Genomic DNA, 21,730 nt, shown 5'->3' with positions numbered 1-21,730 from the left:
AGGGAGGCGGACATGGCCCTCTGCGTGTCCTCAGTGTTTTGTTCTGCCAGACAGCTTAGTAATCGGTTTACATGGTCGCATCGCTTGTCGCAATCTACTAGATGCAACGTAACGACGTCCTGCGGAGGCTCCCCCCGGAACAGCCACAGCTCTTTTCATATTGTGGCCATGCTATATGTCATACTTATCAGATGCCCCTTTTTATTGCACTTTGGGGATAGTTGTTTAAAAGCTCCATGGGGAATTTGATTTATGTTTGCTTGGATGGTTTCTGTCAGCCAATGTGGGCTCAGCAGACGTCCTTCAGTCTCTGGAAAAGGCTGTTAAGAGTGCAGGTTCAGGTCCCGCGTTGGGACGTCCGTTTAAGTTCAGTGACCTGGATTTGTAAATGCTGACGTGTGCTTTCATACTAACAGGAACTTGTTTGTAAATTTCCTTTAAAATTCTCTCTTCATTCGTTTTGAATTGGAGGCTCTCCTCCTCTGCGAGCCTCATGCTGCCTGGACGGTGAGTTGCTGAGTGACTCTGGCATTGCGATGTTCGAATATAAACCTTATGTATTTATGGCACATAATGCATTCTGTTTATGATACTCTGAGAGTATATCTGAGAGGCTCACACACTGTTGCCCAGAGCCCTTTTTCACATTTACGGTAATCTTGCACAAGGAAAGAGCATGTAGCTATGACTGCACAAGAAGCCTAACAAACACAACAGCATCTGTATACAAAGCATGTTGTGACTCATGCGTTGGGACGTTCAGTGTTTCTTGCCGGCGGCAACCTCCGGTTCTGTAAAGTGAAGCCAATGCGGAAGTGCCTTAAACTTGCATTCTCTGTGCTGGCCACCAGGGGGCGACTCCTCCGGTTGCAAAAATAAGTCAGATTGTATAGAAGTCTATGAGAGAATGACTCTACTTCTGTCTTGATTTATTCCCTCAGTAAACATTGTAAACATGAGTTTATGGTCTCAATCACTAGTTTCAATTCTTATACAATACAACATGATGTTCATTTAGCAAATGATGGTCTATTTAGAGTCCAATAAGCAGGGCTTTCTTTAGGGCAGGACTACCTTGTGATTAACAGGTCGCCTTCACTACCACAGACGTATAAGGCGTCTTTACGTTGCTACTCCGCAGTCCAAATATGGTCACTTCCGTTCACTAGTTACTAAAAAACAGGAAGGCGACAGCCAAAATCTAAGATGGCGACGGCCAAAATGCTGAACTCATGGCTTCAAAATGGCCGTCCACAAAGCAATGGGGGACGTCACGATGACTACTTCCACTTCTTATATACAGTCTAAGGTTTTTCGTGATGGGAAATATGAATAGTACGTCACGGGAATATGTGAGTGAGCCGTGTGCGTGCTAACTTTACTGAGTCAGCCCGTGTGTCGGAGTTTGGTGAGTAAGTGATTGTGCGGGAGGCTGAGCGTGTGACGGGCTTATGGGAGGAGCAGGAGCAATACGCCGGCGCTGCACAGGGTTTTTTCCCAAGTGCTTATCAATGAAGGAAGGCAGCAGAGCCCGGAGCTGGCGCACGGCCGGACGCGACAACAGGAAGTAGAGCGGCGGGTTCCAGCACGGAGCCAGGCACACCAGCAAAATGGCCGTCAGGGACGCCACCTCCCACAGCAGGGACACCCTGGTCTCGGTTGCCTCGCGTGGCGCGGGAGACGTGGAAGAGAGATATGACGACGTCGAAGACAGCTCACGCCGCAGCGTACTGATGGGAGAGGCTGCCGAGCTAACAAAAGGGGACATAACATTGACAAACTCAAGTGCATAGTACGGCAGCCAGCTAATCGCAAACACCAGCGTTGAACCGATGAGCAGAGCGGTAGCCTTCTTGTTGCGCCGGTCGGCGGCCAGAGTGCTCCTGCAGCCGCGGAGGTGAGAGATGATGAGGCCACAGTTCACGGCGATGCAGAGGAGAGGGGCCACGTAATAAACCAGGAAAGCGGGAACCAGGAAGGACAGCCACTCGCCGCGGCCCACTGCCCACGTGCAGCCCCCATCGAAGTCGATGTAGGTAACCTTGGGCAATGCCATGGTTACTGAGACCAGCCAAATGGCTGCAACCGTGCATAACCTGTGGAAGAGGAGAGCAGAGCGGAGGCTTATTTGTTGTGCAGGAGCATCACGTCTGTGCTATGACAAATAGGTCAACTCGGCAAGAAAACATAGACCTGGGTCTGATGGGAAGGATAGTGACATTATGATTTAACGGGAGCCAACAATTTGTTATAGCGTTGACCTTTAATGTCTGCACTGACCTGTGATATATGCTCATGGTTCTGCTGTTTGTTGGCATATTTGATTTAAGCCTCTTCTTTACTGCCTCTGGGTTGTAGTTAAGAAATTGACTCCGGCATTATTCTTATGCATGCCGACAACTGACTAGAAGAGAGAGACTGCTTGAGACAGACGTCTTTGTGTATTGTGTTACAATCTCATTTCTGTCTGTAGAATCGTTAAAGCCATTACGTGTTGAATTTCCTTTTTGAAACAGCTGGGTACTATAGTTTTAAGCACACGTTACTTTAACTGGAGTAATGACACAATTGTTGGAGACTATTTTCAGCTGTGGATTAATGCCCTCTTGGTGCACCAGTGTTGCTTTTATGGGTTTTACAGAATGTGTTGACAATAAGTTAAATGAATGATATTATTTAATACACACACACACACACACTCACACTTGCGTCAGGCTGGCAGGCGCTCTCATCCGCGGTGCAACGATGCGATACCTCAGCACCGACAACGCCGCCAGGCTGAAGATTTCCCCTCCCACCGTCACCGAGGTCATGAACCCCAGGAGCACGCAGGTCCCACCGCCCAGCTGCCAGTCCTGGAAATAAGCACTCAGAAGGACGCACGGTAGGGTGAGCAGGGCGCCCAGGTCCGCCAGGCTGAGGTTGAGGAGCAGGACGGAGCTCGGCTTGGAGCGACTGCGGGGGTTCCTCATCAGCACCAGCCACAGCAGGAGGTGACCCCCAACCCCCACCAGAAGAGAGACCAGGCTGACCATGGGCAGCACCACGGTGAAGGAGATGGTGGTGTTGGTGGAGACGACGTTGAAAAGGAGGTTGACTATGGCAGGCATGGTAAAGGCAAGGCTCTAGTTGGTGTAAAAAGAAGGAAAAAAATAGATCTAGAGATGGAGGATAGTTGAGCCAACAGAGAACATGGCGAATAAGCAAATTGGGAGTCATTCTAGGAAATAGGATTGTGGATGAAAAAGGAAAGGATGGGTGAGGGGAGTGAATGCAGGGAAGGTCAAGGGGAGAGAATGAATGTGAGAAATGACAAATGAGATGAGACAGGAGCAGCAGTGAGAAGATGAGAAAGCAAAGGAGCAATAGCGCAAAAAGGATATTTAGAGGTGAAGAGAACTACCAGCAACTGTGAGAGCAAGACAAAATCAGGAGTGTCGAGAGACACGCAGAGTCGCCGTCGTTCTGAGAAGTAATTTCAATCAACTAACCCCCATGTATTATTCATGCTCATAATAGTTGCAGCTCGATGGGGCCCGAATCAACTGTAATTCGGAGCTCTTAACGGCCCTCCCTGTGATTGACAAGCCTGATGATTCAGACCCGACAACTCTAGCCCCCCCTCCCCCTCTTCTTCTCTCTCGGGTGACATCAACAAACACTCGGTGGCATCAGCAAGTCGACTGCGTCACGTCACAAACAAGGCCAACTGAGCTGGGCGGGTTCATGGCACCGGCAGACAGAGGAAGGGGGAGCTTGTTTGTTCCCAGGTGGATAAACAGCACACACACAGACTAGTTGCGCAGAGGAAGACGGTGAAGTCTTTGGTGGTGGAGGGGCAGGCGGCAAAATGCCCCGCAAGTAAACAAGCCACTTATCGCCATGAGTAAACAAGCCATTTATTTGCTGTGCGAGAAATGATTCACCGGCCTGCGCGCTGACATTTGGGAAGTTTTTTTTTCTGAATAACTGATTTAATATCGACGTCCGCGCGGAATATCAGCCGTGTCGCGGAATGTTTTCGCGGATCGATTCGGCCACTCTCCGCTGCATTCCCTGTGGAACATCCTGAACCAAACAAACCGCAACGCTTTTGAAGACAGATTAAACCAAAGGCTCTTTAAAACACCCTGGGAGTTGTCTACCTTGACACATGCAGGCATTTCAAAAGTCTCAACTCTCATACATTATGCAATTTATACTTTGACACGTTCACCTTAAACTTCACAAGTTACTACATGAGCCAAGACAGAAGCTAGGTAGTGGTATGTCAGTGTGATGTTAGAGCAAATCATGTGAGAAACTTTGTAGAATACCATTATTTGCTGTATTTCAGAATGTGAGATGACACAATGACACATACTGTGTGTCCAGTAGTAAGCAGCTGGAGTTAAGAGAGCATCTAATGTGGAATGCTACTGATTTCTTTAAATATAGAGACAACGTTTCTAGTGGTTTTGTTGTTGAGAATTGACTCAAAGGTTTGTTCCAGTTTTGGACTAAATATTAACTTATCGTATAATCAGAAACTATATATTCTGTGCTGTGCACGGACTAAACTTTTGTTAAGCAATTGTTTGGAATAAATTAATTGCTATTGTACCAATTAAACTAGCATGCTTTCTGTTTCTATTTGACCGATAATTAGTGCAAAATGTTAGCTGGAAATGTACAGGAACCTAAAAAATAAGAATTGAAGGACTCGTCTATAGTGGAGTTTCCAATGTTGTACTGTTACCTGACAAAAAATAGTTTCAGCAAGTAAAACCTGTAAATCTTGTTTATGTTTCGGGTTATTGATAAATAAACACATAAGATATAACATGTTAACAATTGAGCTTTAGAGTTTTTGGTTGGTGTATTTTTTTTTTAGCTTTGGTCAAAACCCGGCTAGCTGTTTCCCCCACCTTTCAGTCTTTATGCTAAGCTAGGCTAACAGACTTCAGCTCTGTACTTAATGTGCCGGCATATGAGGTTGATATCTTCACAACAAAGAAGCAAATAAATGTTTTCTTAAATGTTTGACCGTTTCTTGTGGCTGCTTCACTAACAGCCACACTGTGTTTCGCCAGTTGAACACTTACAATGTGAATCAGCAGCAGTCGGATGTAACTGAATACAATTCTGACAGTGTTAAGAGAGTAAACAGCGAAGCTGTATCCCTATGAATCCCTCGGTTTTAGGTAGATAATTAGTTAAAAAATGGCAAAGGCATACTCCGCCACTTCATTCAAACACGTTGGCGGCATCTAGTGGTGACGTTGCAGATTGCAACCAATTGAAACTTCTCCAGATTGCCAAGAGTGCAGCAGAACTACGGCTGCCGATGCGAAAACGTGAAAACTCGAATGGCCCGTAAAGAGCCTGTGAATGGTTTGTCCATTCTAGGCTACTGTAGAAACATGGTGGCCTGCTCCGTATAAAGATAAAAACGGCTTATTCTAAGCGAACAAAAACACAACAGATTTTTATTTTCAGGTTCAATAACACGAAAGAATAGAAGAGAAGAGAAAGAATACACACTGGTCCTCTGAGTTAAAACAACAACATTCTATAAAACTACTCCATTGAAAATAAAAGTTGAACATTAAGAAGAATGTAAAGGTACTGAAAATAAATTGTACTTTAAATAGCACACAGAATGTTCACAATGGCCTCCGTCAGTGTGAAATTATTGTATTATTGGATCATTACAACACTGATGTATGAAGGTGTAAGGTGTACTTAAATGTTGTGGTTGGTTGAGGTGGGTAGTTGAATTTGATCCCATGTTGTGTATGAAAAATGTTAAGCCAAAAACTAACTAACAGCTGTTAAATAAATGTGAAGTAAAAAGGGCAATAGGTCCCTCCTGAATGTAGTGGAGTAGAAGTACACATTAAAGTACAAGTATCTCAACATTTTAAATAAGTACAGTACTTGAGTAAATGTGCTTAGCGACTTTCTAGTACTGGCAATAGTAATACGACAACTATCTGTCATTTTCTCTCAGCACCATCGATAAGCTCTTTAACTATTAATTGGGACATTATGAATGTAATTTGAAAATGCCAGTGTGGTGGTGGGATGCATCATTACTCCCACTTATGTCAAACCCTGATCAACTGTGTGAGGGACAGATGGACGAAACAAATGAACAAACGTTTGTTCATTCCTTCACCCATCTGTCCCTTTGCTGCAGGATCTCACTCAAGCTTAACATCCCCGTCCACGTTGTAATCTTTGGGGGTGGGTGATAATGTGCGCTTTGCACGCGAAGCAAGAAGGTCAGTGCGGCAGCTCAGTCGGTGTTTTTGAACGAAGAGTCATCACTAAACACTAACTGTCTATTTGAAAAATAAATAAAAAAACCAGGCCTCATATGAACATGAATCATTTATTTTAAGGGGCAAATAACAAATTAGCAGCCTGCTTCAAAGCCTGACTAAAAGTGACTTTCCACATCACAACACAAACCTCACGGTGTTTTTTTTCTTGTTGTTTCTTTATTAGTACAGCTGCAACTTTATGAGGAGTGAAGAGCAGCAGCAGTGGAAAAGGCCATGAGGGGGAAAAACGTAGCATGACAAATGAAGAGAGACAGCCAAGAACACACAAGTGATGGGAAGCACAGAGACATGAAGTGAGCAACACAAGGCTGAGCTAATTGTGTTTCATTTTAGACACGTTGACCTCCAGATGTGCTGACTTACTGATGTAGAAGTTGGGACAGGCTCCGGGCTATTTTCAGTCCTAGCACTTTCCCTCCTCGACCGCAGTATATGGATTCACATACATCTGTAGCATGAAAAATCAATCAACCCAGTCTGTGGTTTTCAGAGGTAAAGGACGAAGCAGAAGGGGAAAAAGCTGATTGATTTACCACAAAATTGAATTCAGAAAAACAGATGGGTGACATATGAGAAAAAGGTCTGAATAGATAGTGTGGAAAGCAGATGCTTCCATACAGGGCGCCAAAGATACTTTAATGGTTTGATGGGTATAGAAATATTACGAAGCATTTACAGTCACTAGATCTTAGTTTACCGATGGATTTGAGTTTTTAGCCATGCCATAATTATACATTTCTCAAAAACTACTGGATGGATTGCCATTCAATTTGGTAGAGACACTCATGGTCCCCAGAGGATTAACCCCGAGGACTGTACTGTACTTTGTTGATTCTGTGACTTTTCCTCTTGCGCCACTGCAAGGTTGACATTTCTGGTTTTCAGTGAAATGTCTTAATAACTATCGGAGGAATTGCCGTGCACTTTGGTCCACGCATTCATGTTCCCCTCAGGATGAACCGTAAAAAAACGTTGGTGACTTCATCTAGTGCCACCATCAGGTCAAAATTGTTCTATTCTTTGTTTTATAGACAAAGCAAAACTAATTAGTACTAAACATTAGCATTTTAGTAATATCATTATGAACATGTTAAGATATTTATATAACAGTAATTGTTATGTCTTTAACAACACATGTTTTACTAATAAAGATCATTTCAAATCAAAGCAGATATTTCTACCAGCAGCATAATTAAATATCTTGTATTTTAAACAGAAATTGGTCCGCTGGCATTCTCATACACATTTCTGTGAAGAATAAGTGCACAAGTTTAACTCAAAGACGTGATGATACACAGTCATTCAAGAAAATAGTCGATTAAAAACATTGTAAAAATAAGCATTTCATCATAACAGAGTAACACAAAAAAGTCAAACCTCAGATAGGTTCAAACAGGAGCCAAGATTTGTGTGCAGCCCGGGTGTGGACTGGAGGTAGAAACGCAAAAGCAAGATTCCAGGGTCTGACATGCGGGCAGAGCCACGGGGAAATACAAAGAGGTGAAACATATGTGCCTCACTTACTGTGAAGAGTGACCTGCTCAGGGGAAAAGCCCTCCGCTCACCATCAGCCGATGTGCTGTATAAAGAGGAGAAAGAGAGGGCACACACCTGCGCTCCTCCTCTTGACTTCTCGTGATGTCCTTTAGCCACAAACACACACACACACAGCACAGACTGCTCTTTCCTTTCACCGTACACATTATGTGGTCAAGAGTACGTGGACGCATACTATGTGTATTTCTGTCATGGTTTGAGCAAAGGTGTCTTAATTCCAATCGACGGGAATCTTAAGGCCACAGCACAAAGTGGTATTTTAGACAATTCATGTGCTTCAAACTTTGTGTTCCAGCATGAGAGCGAGAGAAGAGAGACGGGGAGAGATCCATGAAGAAATGTTTTTCAGGGTTTGGTGCAGAAGAACTTGACTTGCCTGCAGAGAGAACAGCATTGAACACATTTGGAATGAACTGAAATAATCGACTGAGACCTAAATGTCCAACATCAGTAACCAACTTCACTGAGGCTCTTGTGGCTGCATAGGCGTAATACCCACACTGCCATACTATTTAGTATGCCAGGAAAGATTTAGTATGTCCCAAAATACATAGTATTACAAATGCAGTATGCTAAAAAACACCAGGATGTCCTACTGCATCCCGTCTCATTGTGCAGTATGCAAGCCAGAATGCTTTGCTGGCTTTTCTGACCCACAGTCCTCTGCGGAGCGGATACATGAGCAAGAGGGTCAAAGTCACAATGACAAGCATACTGCGTGCAACAGTACATATTCTGTAAGGGCAGCTGCAGCATAAACTAAAAAGGAAAAGAAAAAAGTGTGCAGTTTGGAAAGCAATGCCCACAGCTGGAGCTGCTTTGTGTGACTGTGCGTGCTGATATTTAGCATTAACATCGTACAATGTTCAGCATCTTAAGGTTGCATGTTAGTAGGCTAACATTCGCTAATCATCACCAAATGTGTAGCTTATTTGTTTCAAAGTATTTGGTCAAAAACAAAAGTTACACAAATGTTAACGTCATATAGGGAAAAGTCAGAGGATCAAACACATAAAGATTCATCCTCTGGGGACCAAGACAGTTTTGTGCCAAAGCATCTGGCAGATGGAGAGTCACGCCGCTGGCCTGGCTACACATCACATGCGGTGTTTTGTTCGACTGTCCACGTACTTTTAGGCCACTTTGTGCATCTTCAGTATGCAACTTCAGTACTTTGTCTGACGAATCCCCCCCCCCCCCCCCCCCCGTGGCTGGGCTACCTCAGTCAACCTCTCTACCTCGAGGGATTTGTTGTCAAAATATCTCCCACTAAACACTGCCTCAACTCCTCCAACACTGACCTCACTATCGCTTTCTTTTACACACACACACACACACACACACCTAAGCAGAAGAGCACACAAACACATTGAAACACCTACACAAGTGACTGTAAGCCTAGACACACGCACACACACACACACACACACACACACACACACACACACACACACACACACTTTAATCTCCAATAATTGCTGGCAGTGGGTACGATGAGAATCACTTGTTCTCAGAGAAAACAAACAGGTATGAAAGAGAGAGAGAGAAAGAGAGAGAGAAAGAGAGAGAGTGAAGAGGGTGAGAGAGAGCGAAGCAGACGAGGCAGAGAGGAGGAAGGAAGGATGGAGGATGAATGACTGCTCCCATCGAGGCCTGCGTGGAGAGTGTCAAACACGCCTCCTCAGATCGTAAAGATAGGATGCGAAAATGAATAGAAGCCTTTTATGAACCTGAGAGGGAAAAACACAGCCACAGCTGCGTTGGTGGGAGATGTCTCAGTCGCGTAGAGTTCAGGATGGAGCCGGAGGAATGCAAGAGCGCGGCGCTCGGTTGCGTCACGTTCTTTCTTTTAAGGGAGAAATAAAATGTGTCAATCTCGGCTATGGCAGGAAAATGGAGGCAGTAAAGTTTATGAGTTTACTTGTCGGCTCTTTGCTGATTTACAGCAGTGTGTGGCGCAGACCTGGACGCAGTTTAACGGTGTTGTTGTTGTTTAGGCAGTTTGATTGTCTCGGTCACATGTGAGAAGGACCTTGTTTTTTTTAACAGTCAACATTGCTATTTAGTCTGATATTCTATACTAGCATTCAGCCCACTTATGAGAGTTATTGCCAGACTCGTGGGCAGATTATGAGACAATGGGCCCCTGGGCACAGACATACAAAAGCCCCCCCCCCCCCCACCTATCCTACACACAAGCATGATTTGTTGTTGATTTATATCTCTTTGTGGTTATTTTGTGTCTGTTGTTGTTGTTTTGAGTCACTTTGTAATAATTTTTTATCTTTTTGAAGATATATTTTGTGTTTTTAGTAGTCATTTTGAGTCTCTTAGTTGTGATTTTGTGTCTATTTGTAGTCATCCAGTGTCTCTTTGTAGTCTTCATGAGTCTCTTTGTCGTCATTTTGAGCCTCTTTGTAGTCATGAGTCTCTTTGCAGTCATTTTGAGCCTCTTTGTAGTCTTCATGAGTCTCTTTGTCGTCATTTTGAGCCTCTTTGTAGTCATGAGTCTCTTTGCAGTCATTTTGAGCCTCTTTGTAGTCTTCATGAGTGTCTTTGTAGTCATCATGGGTCTATTTGCAGTCATTTTTACCCTCTTTGTAGTCATGAGTCTCCTTGCAATAATTTTGAGCCTCTTCATCATGAGTCTCTTTGTAGTCAAGAGTCTCTTTGTAGTCATTGTGAGTCTCTTTGTAGTCAAGAGTCTCTTTGTAGTCATTGTGAGCCTCTTTGTAGTCATGAGTCTCTTTGTAGTAATCTTGAGCCTCTTTGTAGTCATTGTGAGCCTCTTTGTAGTTGCTTTGTGTCTCTTTGTGATGCTTTGCCCATATTCAAAGTTGCGTGAGTCTTTGGGGTTTTTTTTGTGGTCATTTTGAATCAAATGTGTGGAGCAAACTGCATTGTGGTATTACTGTATACGATCTGTTTTCTGCTGACCACAGCATAGTCCTTACAGTACATTCAAATGTGATAATCAGAGCTATACTCTGTTATCTGTCTGTTGGCCGGCACTGTCCAAATGAAGGCATAGGCTCGGAGCTTTTAAATGACAAACACAGCTGTTCTGTTGCGTGAAAACACATTTCATTCTCGAGTCTTGTCCGCTTCCCCGAGCTTTAAATCAATCAAGCTGCAGACCATGTTGCTTGACTTCAAGCTTTATTTTTCTTTCATGGCACAGATCGACATTTTTTTCTTTTAATCAAAAGAATTTGGAGCATCCGGCTTTGCCGCTCATAAAATGTCCACTGCCTCATGAAGGTGTAGCCTGGATACAAGCCTGCATCCCGATTCTTCAACCACAATAAGCATGTTTTGCATATATGAGAGTAAAATAAGGGCAGATAAAAAAATGAAGAGGGCCTTTATAGGTTTGATAAACTGATGTATGCTTGCAGTAGGGCATAGGTGTTTGAAAAGAGATATAATGTGCTATTATCATTGTGGTGACACTATAGTGAAATCCTTTTTTTTGTGTGCAGTCATTATATTACCTGACAAAGAAGCTAAAACTAAAGCTAAAACTAAAACTAAATATTTCTTGGCATCACACTGCACATACAGTGGAACCCCATCCCGTGTCAGGCTTCGTTACCTGGGCTCGTGCTGCTCAATAGCTGCACTACGGAGCGCACCTGCTCACAGAAACCCCATTACTAGCCTTCCACTGTTGACACAGCGAGTCAAGTGGCTTGCTGTTGACCCATCTGCTGGTGCTGAACACATCCCGAGGAACACACACACACACACACGTCTCCACTAAATACTGTAGACAGAGTGAATGAGCGAGCTTGTGGGGAAAAGCACGCTAGATAACGGCAGCGCACGCCTCACACCATCCGATACGCATCAAGATGAATGAGCGTAATGCATGCGCGTAGGTTTACATACACTGTAATGAAACATTCAGCAGGGCACGCGGGCGTGATAGGATCTCTGTGTGGATGGAAAGACAAAGGCCGGGCTTCTCCGGTGACAAAGCCAAGGTGAACGCAACACCCCCCCCCCCCCCCCCCCCCCACACACACACACACACACACACTTCAGACAATCAAAACGCTTCTCGTGTTCACAGGATAAAAAAAAACAACAAAAAACGGGCCCGTCATTGTGTGGACCAGCCGACAGACGGTGCAGGTCCTGATCTCACAGAGAGCACGCGAGTGAGTGAGCGCCTGCTGTATTGGCCTAATCTGCTGTAAACATACCAGAGACGGGGAGTAATTAATGAGCATGCTTATAGCGTCAGTGCGGATCTCCTCTAGAAACATCAACATCACAACAGCTGTGTCCCCCCCACTCCCTCCCTCTATGCATATTCTGCCCTCATTGCTGCAGCCACAGTGGCGGGGATCCATGTTTATGGTAATAACAGGTTATGATGACTTGACGGCGACGAGCAGTGAGCAGGCGGATTCACGAGAGGAGCGCTCAGTCTCTGCTGCCATCTGCTGCTCAGAGACAGCAACAGTCGAGATGTTAAAAAGATATATTTGAACAAAAACTTGTTTTTTAATTTATATATCATACAGCTGAGACAAGAATATTGTTTTGTCTTTTTTTTTTTTTTTTTTTTTTTTTTAGTTAAAAGGAGTGTCCCACCACTTTAGTATTGCACTTCCATAAAGTTGGAAGAGACAGACTTTTAATAAAAATAATGGTTAAAATCGAAGCAACAAAGGCTTCAAAAAGGTCCTAACTTGTAGCTGCCGTAGTTTAAACATTTTTGGAAATATACTTAATTGCCGATAGTTAAGAGAAGATTTATCTTCAGGATGGTCCTCTCTTTACCAGAGGAGGAGAAATGCATGTTGCTGTTTATTGCCAAAGTCATTAAGGCAAACGGCATACTTATACATCAAACATTCTATCCTGCCACATCAGCAACTATTACATTACAGTAAATCTACGTTTCAGATCTTTTAAAGGTCCCCAGGGTGTGCTGTGAGCTGAGCTGCAGGCAAAACGGCTTTCTGATGTTATGCACCCTGGGCATGGACTGAGCTGCAACACATCCTTAACTTTAGACGCACTCTTCTTGGACTAGGGCTTTTACAAACGGCCCTAAAGGAAATATTATGCTGTTCATAATCCTTGACTCAGGTTGCTGGTCTGGCCTCTATGCCTCTCCTCTTGCACTATTTCCCTTGTGTTGCCTCTTTGTGCTAAGATTTGAAATTGTTTTTTTTAAGAAACAGTTTAAGCTGCCGATTAGAACTCCCTGAGAGAAGAGATCTGTTATCTCTATAGGACCCTCCTGGCTCAATGAATTCATACAAATACTACCGCGTCCTCCAAGCGGACAGTATAAACATCCACACCTGAAAATGAGCATGTGTCCACTTTAAAGATTGGAAACGGGTATCCTGAGGATATTATACAACCGTCTTCACCCCAGGACTAATAAACCGCCCCTCATGTGTACAATCATCATCTCATAAACATGACTCTCAGCAACACATTTCCTTGTGTAAAGTCAATTTTATTTATTCTGATTTGTAGATCCATATTTAGAAAATATACTAATTTCCCGGCCTGCAGAATCAGATTCAAACTGTAAGGGATACTTAAAATACTCTTGCAGAGATGGGAGCGCTAAGTGCATGATAACACACATCTCAATCATCAATGTCAGCATACACAAAAAAAAAGAAGAAAAAAAAAAAGCATACTTTCACAGTTATTAAATGATATATCACAATTAAAAACATGATTGTTCACAGGTTAAGTTACCACAATGGTTAGTGCAGTTTCGTAGTCGGCATTTACATCTCCGTTAGGATAAATACAGTACAAACTCACTTTTAGTAGTCACAGATTGTCAGTAAGAGACGGGGGGAGAGGGGGGAGGGGGTGGGTGAGACGACCGCATTCAATTATTCTGCACAAATGCATAAAACGGTTCATGATGAGCACACTGGAGAGACGTTGGATACTGTGTGCTGTATGGACTGCAGGTCAGAGCTTTCCTTATGCCTGAGAAAAGACAACCGGACAGAAAGCACACCAGTACATGCATTTTCAGCAACAAATGTTTACACGGATTAAAAAAGGAGAAGGGAAAAGAAAGAAAAGAAGAAGAAAAGTAGCTGTTGCAGCTTTGTCATTTCAGTCCACACGGTTTTAAAAGCTCGTCTCCGTCCAGTCCTCCTTGTTCCAGCCGTCTCCGCCCAGCAAATTTCCTCTCGTCCACTGGTAACGTCATAACACGTCTCTGTTACCAAGCCGGGGGCTTTCATAACCTGAGGAAGCAGATGCAGTGTCATTACACGACTGCAAAGCTGAGCCAATCAACAGGCTTTCCCGTTATCAACGTGTCACCAGTAGAGACAAACAGACAGAGTAGTATCGCCCCAAAGCTGTGCTTCCTTTACGGCTGCAGAGCTATAGAAGGACGGGGAGTGTTGGACTTGCGTTCATCAGTTGAACACAAACTCAGACTGAATGATAACGTTGCTGCGTATGTGCTCGATTTGTAAGCAGGCAATCTGACAAGTTCACCACATCGACTTTAATAAGCTAGTTTCTGTTCACTCAAAATAATCCAGATATAGCAGGATTAAAGCTGCACCAATCGATATCTGGCATTAACAAATGATCAAATGACTGTGTGGTGTGTGGAGGGGGTCATCAGCAGTGCCAAACCCACGGAGCATAATCCCCCAACTACGCAGTTGCCCTAATAAGCTCTGCACAGCCTTTCGGTCTATTTGGAATCTTTGTGTTGGATGTCTGGCACGCAACTCAGCTCTTGACTATTAAACCAGACAGCTGTTTTCAGCAAAACAACAAACCACTCTAAATAAATAAACCAACTGCACTCTACTTCACTTACCAAACAGCAGAAAGACAGAGCTAGCTCGTGAGCATAGCAGAGCATTTGGGTGCAAATACTAAAATGGAATGAAAATTGGTTTTCCATTCATCAGGTGGCTAACACTAATGCTAACAGTAATGCTAACGTTCCGTTGGCTGGATGTTTAGAAGACTATGAGAAAATGACTCTACTTCTCTCTTGATTTATTACCTCAGTAAACATTGTAAACATGAGTTCATGGTCTCAATCTCTAGTTTCAGTCTTCTTCAGTACAGCATGATGTTCATTTAGTAAATGATGGTCCATTTAGAGTCAAACAGACCATAAAGCAGAGTGTGCTTTAGGGCGGGGCTACCTTGTGATTGACAGGTTTGTCTGCCTGTTTTCGTCTTTAAAAACAGACTGTGAAAGGGTTAAAGTTCTGTTTATCCAAGTTAATTGTTCCTTTTTGGTCACCTAATAATGTGTTATTCAGCGTTTGCTTCTACTCAGCTCAACTCTCAGGTTTCACTTCTGGTTGTAAAACACCAAGATGGCGACGGCCAAAATGCCGAACTCAAGGCCTCAAAACAGCAGTCCAAAAAAACAATGGGTGACGTCACGGTGACCACGCCCACTTCTTTGTTTTTAGCTTGTTCTGTTGCCCCAAAGTGGCCATGAAAAATAAATTGTCCTTACACTTCAAGCATTCAGATTTCACTGTGTACAGAAAAGGTTCTCACATTCTTTCAGCCAAGGACTCTGTCGAGACAGAGACCCGGGACCCTCTCATGCATGGCCCCTTGGAGTTATTTGATAGCACATTTTTTTATTTGAATAGTTTTAAAAATACGAGGGAACACAAGAGAAAGTTATTAAGAAAGATACACATCTTTATATCTTAACTTAAAGGGATGAATCTGTAAACTTGTCACGGACCCGCTGGCAGAGTGCCATGGAACCCTGGGGGTCCCCAGACCCCACTTTAAGAAACCGCTGGTGTGCAGGAAACACAAATGTGACAACGTGCCAGATGACGCAGTCTGTGCTCGATGCATCAGCCTGTCTGAAATGTAACCAGAGAGGACCCAGAGGCCCACGTAGCTTCCACACCTTCTACATAACTGGCCTTTACGCCATCGTTTCTGACATGTGGACCTTTTTAGGATTCTCACAGTGATTGTAATTTCGTCCCACACAGCAGGTGTTTTGATATACAGGTCTGTATTACAGAGGCAATTGGCAGTGGTTGTGCCATGTCATTAGTGCCCCTGGAGTTCCACGGCTACAGGGGTTTCATCTTCAATAACAAACGTGTAGAAACCGATGACGAATCAGCTCAACATGGCTGCCAATTATCTCAATAATGCAACATAGTATCAAGGAATCGGCTCGAATGAATTCAGGAGTGATTTATCTGTATTTGAAAATATGGTAAGGGTTCTCGTTTAATAGCACGCTTATCCAGGCAGCGTCAGATCCGGCTGCCATGAGACGTTTCTGGAAAACAGCCAAATTACGTCTTTAAATGATGTTTTGAGGATTTCTTTCTTTGGTCAGCCATTCATAATATACCGGAACAAGCATGCATTCAATATGTTGGGTATGACTCATCCATGTGGAGTTGAGCTTTTGCAAAAAATAAGTTATCAAATGAAGCCGTAGAAACCTTCTTTTTAGGCTTTTAATTGACTTCAAAAACTGAATTTCTTACTAATTTTAGTCCACTTTCAATCAAAACTGTACATATCAGCTAAAAATCTTTTAAAACTCAAGGGTGCAAACTTTTCCTGCTCCATGGTTGTCACACCACACATATTGGCAGGAAGAGAAACAGATACATACACCTGGTCCCAGCAGGGTAGTCCAGAGATCTGTTTCTGTGCTGGGGGAAACGGGTCTTTTTCACAGAAAATCTGTGATCTGAGGACCTCTCCAGATCGTAGGGGCTGTCCTGTTCCATGCCTGAGGGGAAATGGCACGAGAACACACACACACACACACACACACACACACACAGAGAGAGTGGGGTGTGGGAACAGAATAGGGGTTGTCGGGTGAAGCAGCAAAGCGGTACGCAGCCAGAAAGCTCTACGGGCATGGGAGCACATCAAATAAGAGACTCGCGCTGCTTTCTTTTGATAGTAAACAACAAAAGGCATTGCGCCATTGTTATGAATTATGAACAAAAACAGCGAGATGTGCATCTGTCTCAGACATCCATGCGTAGAACTAAACATGCATGTTGTGTTCATCTTAATGTGTGCACAACAGACGGGGTAACCACAGCGTCAGACATACCTATGTCAAACGATTTGGACTTCCTGGTGTGACGCGAAGTGGCTGGAAATCCATTATGACCTTCCTCATCTGGTTGGGGGAACGGTCATAAAAATCATCATCTGATCATATTCTGTCTAGATGGCCTTGTCATTAACTGACCGTATTCTATATGTTGCCACTTTATTCTAACTAGCAGAACTCAGATATTTGTATTAAATCTACAATGACTATACAGAGCAATAAAAGATCTGAAACTTTTTCAGAGAAGAAGATTACACCCCACTTTTTTTTAAATCACGCGTTGTCTCCCACATCACAAGTGAAGTCAAGTTGTTACAGCACCTTGACTGACGGGGTCCGCTGCTTCTATCCCCGGCTTGGCCGATGCTGGTGGGCTTCCCTCCTCTTCGATGATTGGCTGAGCGGGAGGCAAGCTCGTCTGGTCATCGGCCGACGCTTCACCTGGACTCACGGGGGAGGTTCTGGGAGAGGCCGTGGCCATTTTTTCCAGAGAGGCGTCGTCTCTCGAGAGGTCGAGACCGGGCTGCGGGAGGAACGCAGCGTTTTGTGTGCTATGTCGCGCGTCAAAGAGAGTCAGCAGTGAAAGCTTTCCTCCGTCTGTTTCACATGCTGCACGCTTACCTTGTGGGGCGGCAGAGGACGCTGTCCCTCTGGCCCTCGCGCTCTCGGCTTCTCGTCGTGCTTCCTTTCACTCTGGTCTTCTTCTCCTTGCAGCCTTCCCGCCTCTTCTGGTGAGACAAGAACACAGCCAGCACGTAGAAAGAACCGTCAGAGGTTTGTTGTACAATTAAAAGTAAAAGCCCTCGAGCCACAACACTGAGGAGCAGGTCCACACTGTAGTTGTGCTTTATATGTGCTATGGCTGTGATTTCAGTCCCAGTCTAGTCGGGGCTTACTTTACCAAACAAAAACAATAGAATAAGTAGAAAATAAAGCTCCAAAAGTACGAGAGTTGCTTTACATTTCTATGTTAAGAGATTTCTACAACTTTGAGACAAACGGATTATGCAAAATATGCCGGCACCTTGTTACTATGCATGTGCATATATGCTCATATACTATGGTTACATGCTGACGGGTTGTCCCTGATGTCAAATAAAATAGCAGCAGCCATTATCAATCATATATTCACTTTTTATCAATCAAAAAGCGTACTCTTCTGGGCAATGTCTCAATTTTTAATGTCAATCTAAAGATTCCTTTCATTGATGTTATGGGATGACCCGTTCTGGCCTCGAGCTGTTGTACTGATCTCTTAATTCCCTTTGAGACAGAGCGTAGTCTGTAGTCTTGCTCATTACAAAGTCTAGACTTGAAACCAACAACAGCCCTTAACAATGGCCGTCTCTCCGTAAAGGCCCTTATAGTTTGCGACAGCGTACCTTTGGGACCGAGCCAATCAGATCTCCGCCTGCTTGTACTGTTGTCTCTCATTAAACTCACTTTGACAGACTTGTCTTCGACAAATCTTCTTTTAATGATGCCGATCTATTTATGATTTTACCGTAGTCGTTTCCGTACTTCTTCATGTGGCTTCTTCTGAGCTTCTTTCCCCAGAGAGCTGTTTTTTTTTTAACTGTTCACAGAACAGAGATACAAGAATGTATCACTGTGAACCAGTATTGTTAGCTGCCATCTATACATTCCTTTGTACTACATGCAGATCTGGTAATTCATCATTAATGTTACGTTATTGCTCGTAATTATAACCGATTGAGGTATTTACAAAAAAAAAGTGCCACATCCTGCATTTTAACATCAGAAAATGGTTTTTTTTTTTTAAAAAGCATATAATTACAGAGAGCCAGCCAGCTGACTTCAGTCGACAGTAATTAAACTACAGTATTTTGTCATCATAATGTTGTGAGTCTGACATTACACTACATTAATCCTGTTTTAATATTCATGTAATAAATGTGATCGTACGTCACTGCATTAGTTTACCGTTTGTTTATCAAACACAAGAAATAAAATTGAACTTGCAAATTTAATCAACTACTGTAAAATAGCGTGAGCTCCAACTTTAATGTAATGTTGAAAAGCATATACTCTACAGTTACACAACAATTTACGCTCCTGCATCTCAAACCCCTGGTACTCGATCCATGGCAGAGCTTTGACAGTGACTAAAGGAAATAAACGGTATTTATTTTGCCACCATGGTGATGTTTGTACAGTACGTCAACATTATGTTGCAAAGCTGCCAACCAGGGTAAAGCTGTTAAAATAACCCGATATGCTTGCATTTTATTCAGTGATCTGTACGGCCCATAATAAGCACTTAAACTGTATTCTGAGCACTGAGCATGCGATTTAGTGTTTTGTGCTTGTCGTAATATTTAGAAAGTTGTTGGTAGGTTGTTTGTATGACGAGTCTTGCACATTGAAACTCTGTTGTTCAAACTGAGCCAGAACAATCACACAACACTGCAATACAACTTCGCTTGTGGTCTCAGCTGCAGTACCTAAACTCTCCTGCAGGTGTCTCTGCCTCATAACAGCCAGACTGGGCTTGATGCTCTGTGGAGGTGGCTCTGGCTTCGGCCCACAGGGGACCGCGTTCCCACCGCCGCCGCCGTCCTCTCCGCCCTCCTCCGTGTCAGTCCGCGGGTCTGTCAGGGGAACGATCCTCTCCTGCCTGCCCTTCTCCATCTGTCTGTCCGTCTGGTGCTTGGAGGACACCACGTGGCCGTTAGTTTGAGGATCTGCGTCAGAGATGGTGGTCGTTCCGTCAGCATCTTGGTCCATCTCTTTCATGTCGCAGGAGCTGCTCCCATCAGAGTCCTCGATTTCTGCCCCAATGCAGCTGTACACCATGCTGACCAGGTCTGTGGACTGGACAACGACAAACAAAAAAAAGAGCCTAAGAAAAGTCATCCGACTTCACAGACCTTATAATATACTGTCTAGGATTCCCTGTTGTCAATGATGCACTGAATCATTTAACCGTCTAGTCCGGTGGCAGCAGTGGTGAGAGTGAGGGCTACGCTTAACATTTTGTAATTCTAGTGAATTCAATTATACGAAAATTGAATTATCCCACATTTTCTTGGCGATGTCCTCAAATCCTCTCAAGGCTCAGAGAGGATCCGTGGACTTTGAGCAGAGATTTAAAATAGGCCACATCTCTGACAAGCTACACACGTCCGGCACCGATAAAGACCGGGAGCATCGATGCACTGTGTCATGAAATCGTTGCACATTTGCATTTACTACTAACAGATTGGTCCACTATTCCAGCAGGGGAACAATGCAACGTTTTGTGAATCGTAAAACTATTTGTAAATCAATCACACACACTCGCGTAGTGTCGCCTATGAGTTCAAAGGTCACAGTTGGCTGGAGCGCAGCATCCTCGGAGCTGGTTCAGGATTCACCGTCGGTGGTGAATTTGTTTGAATTTCTCTACTAGGACTGTCCTGAACACACTGCACCTGTCTTTGGATGAGGCAGGAGGGACTGGCAGCCCTCATCCCATGCGCAGGTACACCCTGCACGGGCCGAGGCGACGGCATGGTCCCGTTCGCTCCAGGAACAGTGCTCTCGGGCCTCCCAGCCTCCTTAGGGTGCTGAATCATGGAGTAGACGTTCTCTGAGGCGCTGCTGGAGCGGACACAGGAAAAACAACCAAGAGATTTTGATGAGTATTTATGGGTTTGAGGTTTGACCCGAGAGGCACGGGATGATGTGAGGAAGTGTTAGGTGATCTAACTTGCCCTTTAACTGACTTACTTGTGATGTTCTAAATATATTGTGCATTAATCTGTATTTATCATGAACAAACTAAATAATCTACACTTCCCAAACACTCTTTGCTGTTGTATTAAGACGACAGGGCCGAGAGGGAGAAGAGCCGAGATGGAAGCTAAGCTAACCCAGCTAGGACCTGAGGCTGCTCCACTACACAGACTACTCCCTGGCAGGCTGAAGTTCGGTCGCAGGAAAATAAGAAAACAAGACTCGAGGGCGAACCCAGCGACGGGAGGTCGATGACTGTTGAGCCTAGTCGAGGCCTTCCGGATCAAGCAGCACTTGATGGGCGAACCGCAGAAAAGCGAGCGAAAGAGAGCGCAGAACTGATGGACAATGTTTTCCTGATGAAGAGTTTTTAATGTCAGCCATAGTATCTGCCCAGAGAATTGTTTTCGTCGCTGCCGTCTACATTCCTCCTGAAGCAAATTCAAAAAAACGCCCTCCAGACATGCTCTACGGTTTGTGTTTAGCTTTGTCTGTCATGTTTTTCTTGAGTTGCAAATAGGCTACGACTGCATTCCGTTGTGCATCCCTGTGAGGCATAAAGAATGATATAAATAATAAATACAATCCAAAGGAAGACAAAAGGAATGTGTGCAGGAGGCGGCCAGGTGAACAATCTGCAGGTAAAACACTACATCGTACACATCATCTGTTCCGTAGTCCTCTTTCACACAGAGCGTAACTCCAGCGCCGCGGCACGGTGGAGCAACAAGGCGAATAAATTACCGGTGCCACCAGTTTTTAGTCACATTTCCTCTGAGTTCAATCTGTAAGCACTGAGTGCCTCTTTCCTTTGCAACTGTAACTCCTTTTAAAAAGGTGACGCTCACTGAGTGCATTTCTCCACCCACAGTTACTAATCTGTGTAATATATATATTTTTTTTAAATAAGTCTTCCGCCGTGTACTTTCTCCTCCCTGGTGTCGTAATGCAAACGGCAACTCAAACGCATGCAATACCATAGAATGCAACAGCACGGGGGAAAACA

General features: G+C 44.0%; 2 protein-coding genes across 2 annotated transcripts in view; both read right to left on the bottom strand.

Moving 5' to 3' along the window:
- Positions 1–1,378: 1,378 nt before the first annotated feature.
- LOC306706117 (somatostatin receptor type 5) lies at positions 1,379–3,110 on the bottom strand (the record flags this gene model as incomplete). The annotated part of the gene is made up of 2 exons (XM_079173028.1): positions 1,379–2,096; positions 2,704–3,110. The coding sequence occupies 2 exons, from the start codon at positions 3,108–3,110 to the stop codon at positions 1,379–1,381; spliced, it is 1,125 nt and encodes a 374-aa protein (XP_079029154.1).
- A 10,869-nt stretch (positions 3,111–13,979) lies between these two features.
- The window catches only part of carmil3 (capping protein regulator and myosin 1 linker 3), a gene marked incomplete at its 5' end in the record, with an annotated part of 71,936 nt that continues 64,185 nt past the window's right edge, over positions 13,980–21,730 (bottom strand). Inside the window, 7 exons of the mRNA XM_079173213.1 lie at positions 13,980–14,128; positions 16,528–16,647; positions 16,984–17,052; positions 17,308–17,509; positions 17,608–17,714; positions 19,452–19,821; positions 20,421–20,586. Coding sequence (XP_079029339.1) covers positions 14,088–14,128; positions 16,528–16,647; positions 16,984–17,052; positions 17,308–17,509; positions 17,608–17,714; positions 19,452–19,821; positions 20,421–20,586 — 1,075 coding nt within the window. The 3' untranslated portion in view covers positions 13,980–14,087. The remainder of the gene's footprint in view (positions 14,129–16,527; positions 16,648–16,983; positions 17,053–17,307; positions 17,510–17,607; positions 17,715–19,451; positions 19,822–20,420; positions 20,587–21,730) is intronic.

This window comes from Pholis gunnellus, assembly GCF_910591455.1.
Source record: "Pholis gunnellus genome assembly, chromosome: 14".
Classification (NCBI taxonomy): Eukaryota; Metazoa; Chordata; class Actinopteri; order Perciformes; family Pholidae; genus Pholis; species Pholis gunnellus.
This window is presented reverse-complemented; position numbering and strand designations above follow the sequence as displayed.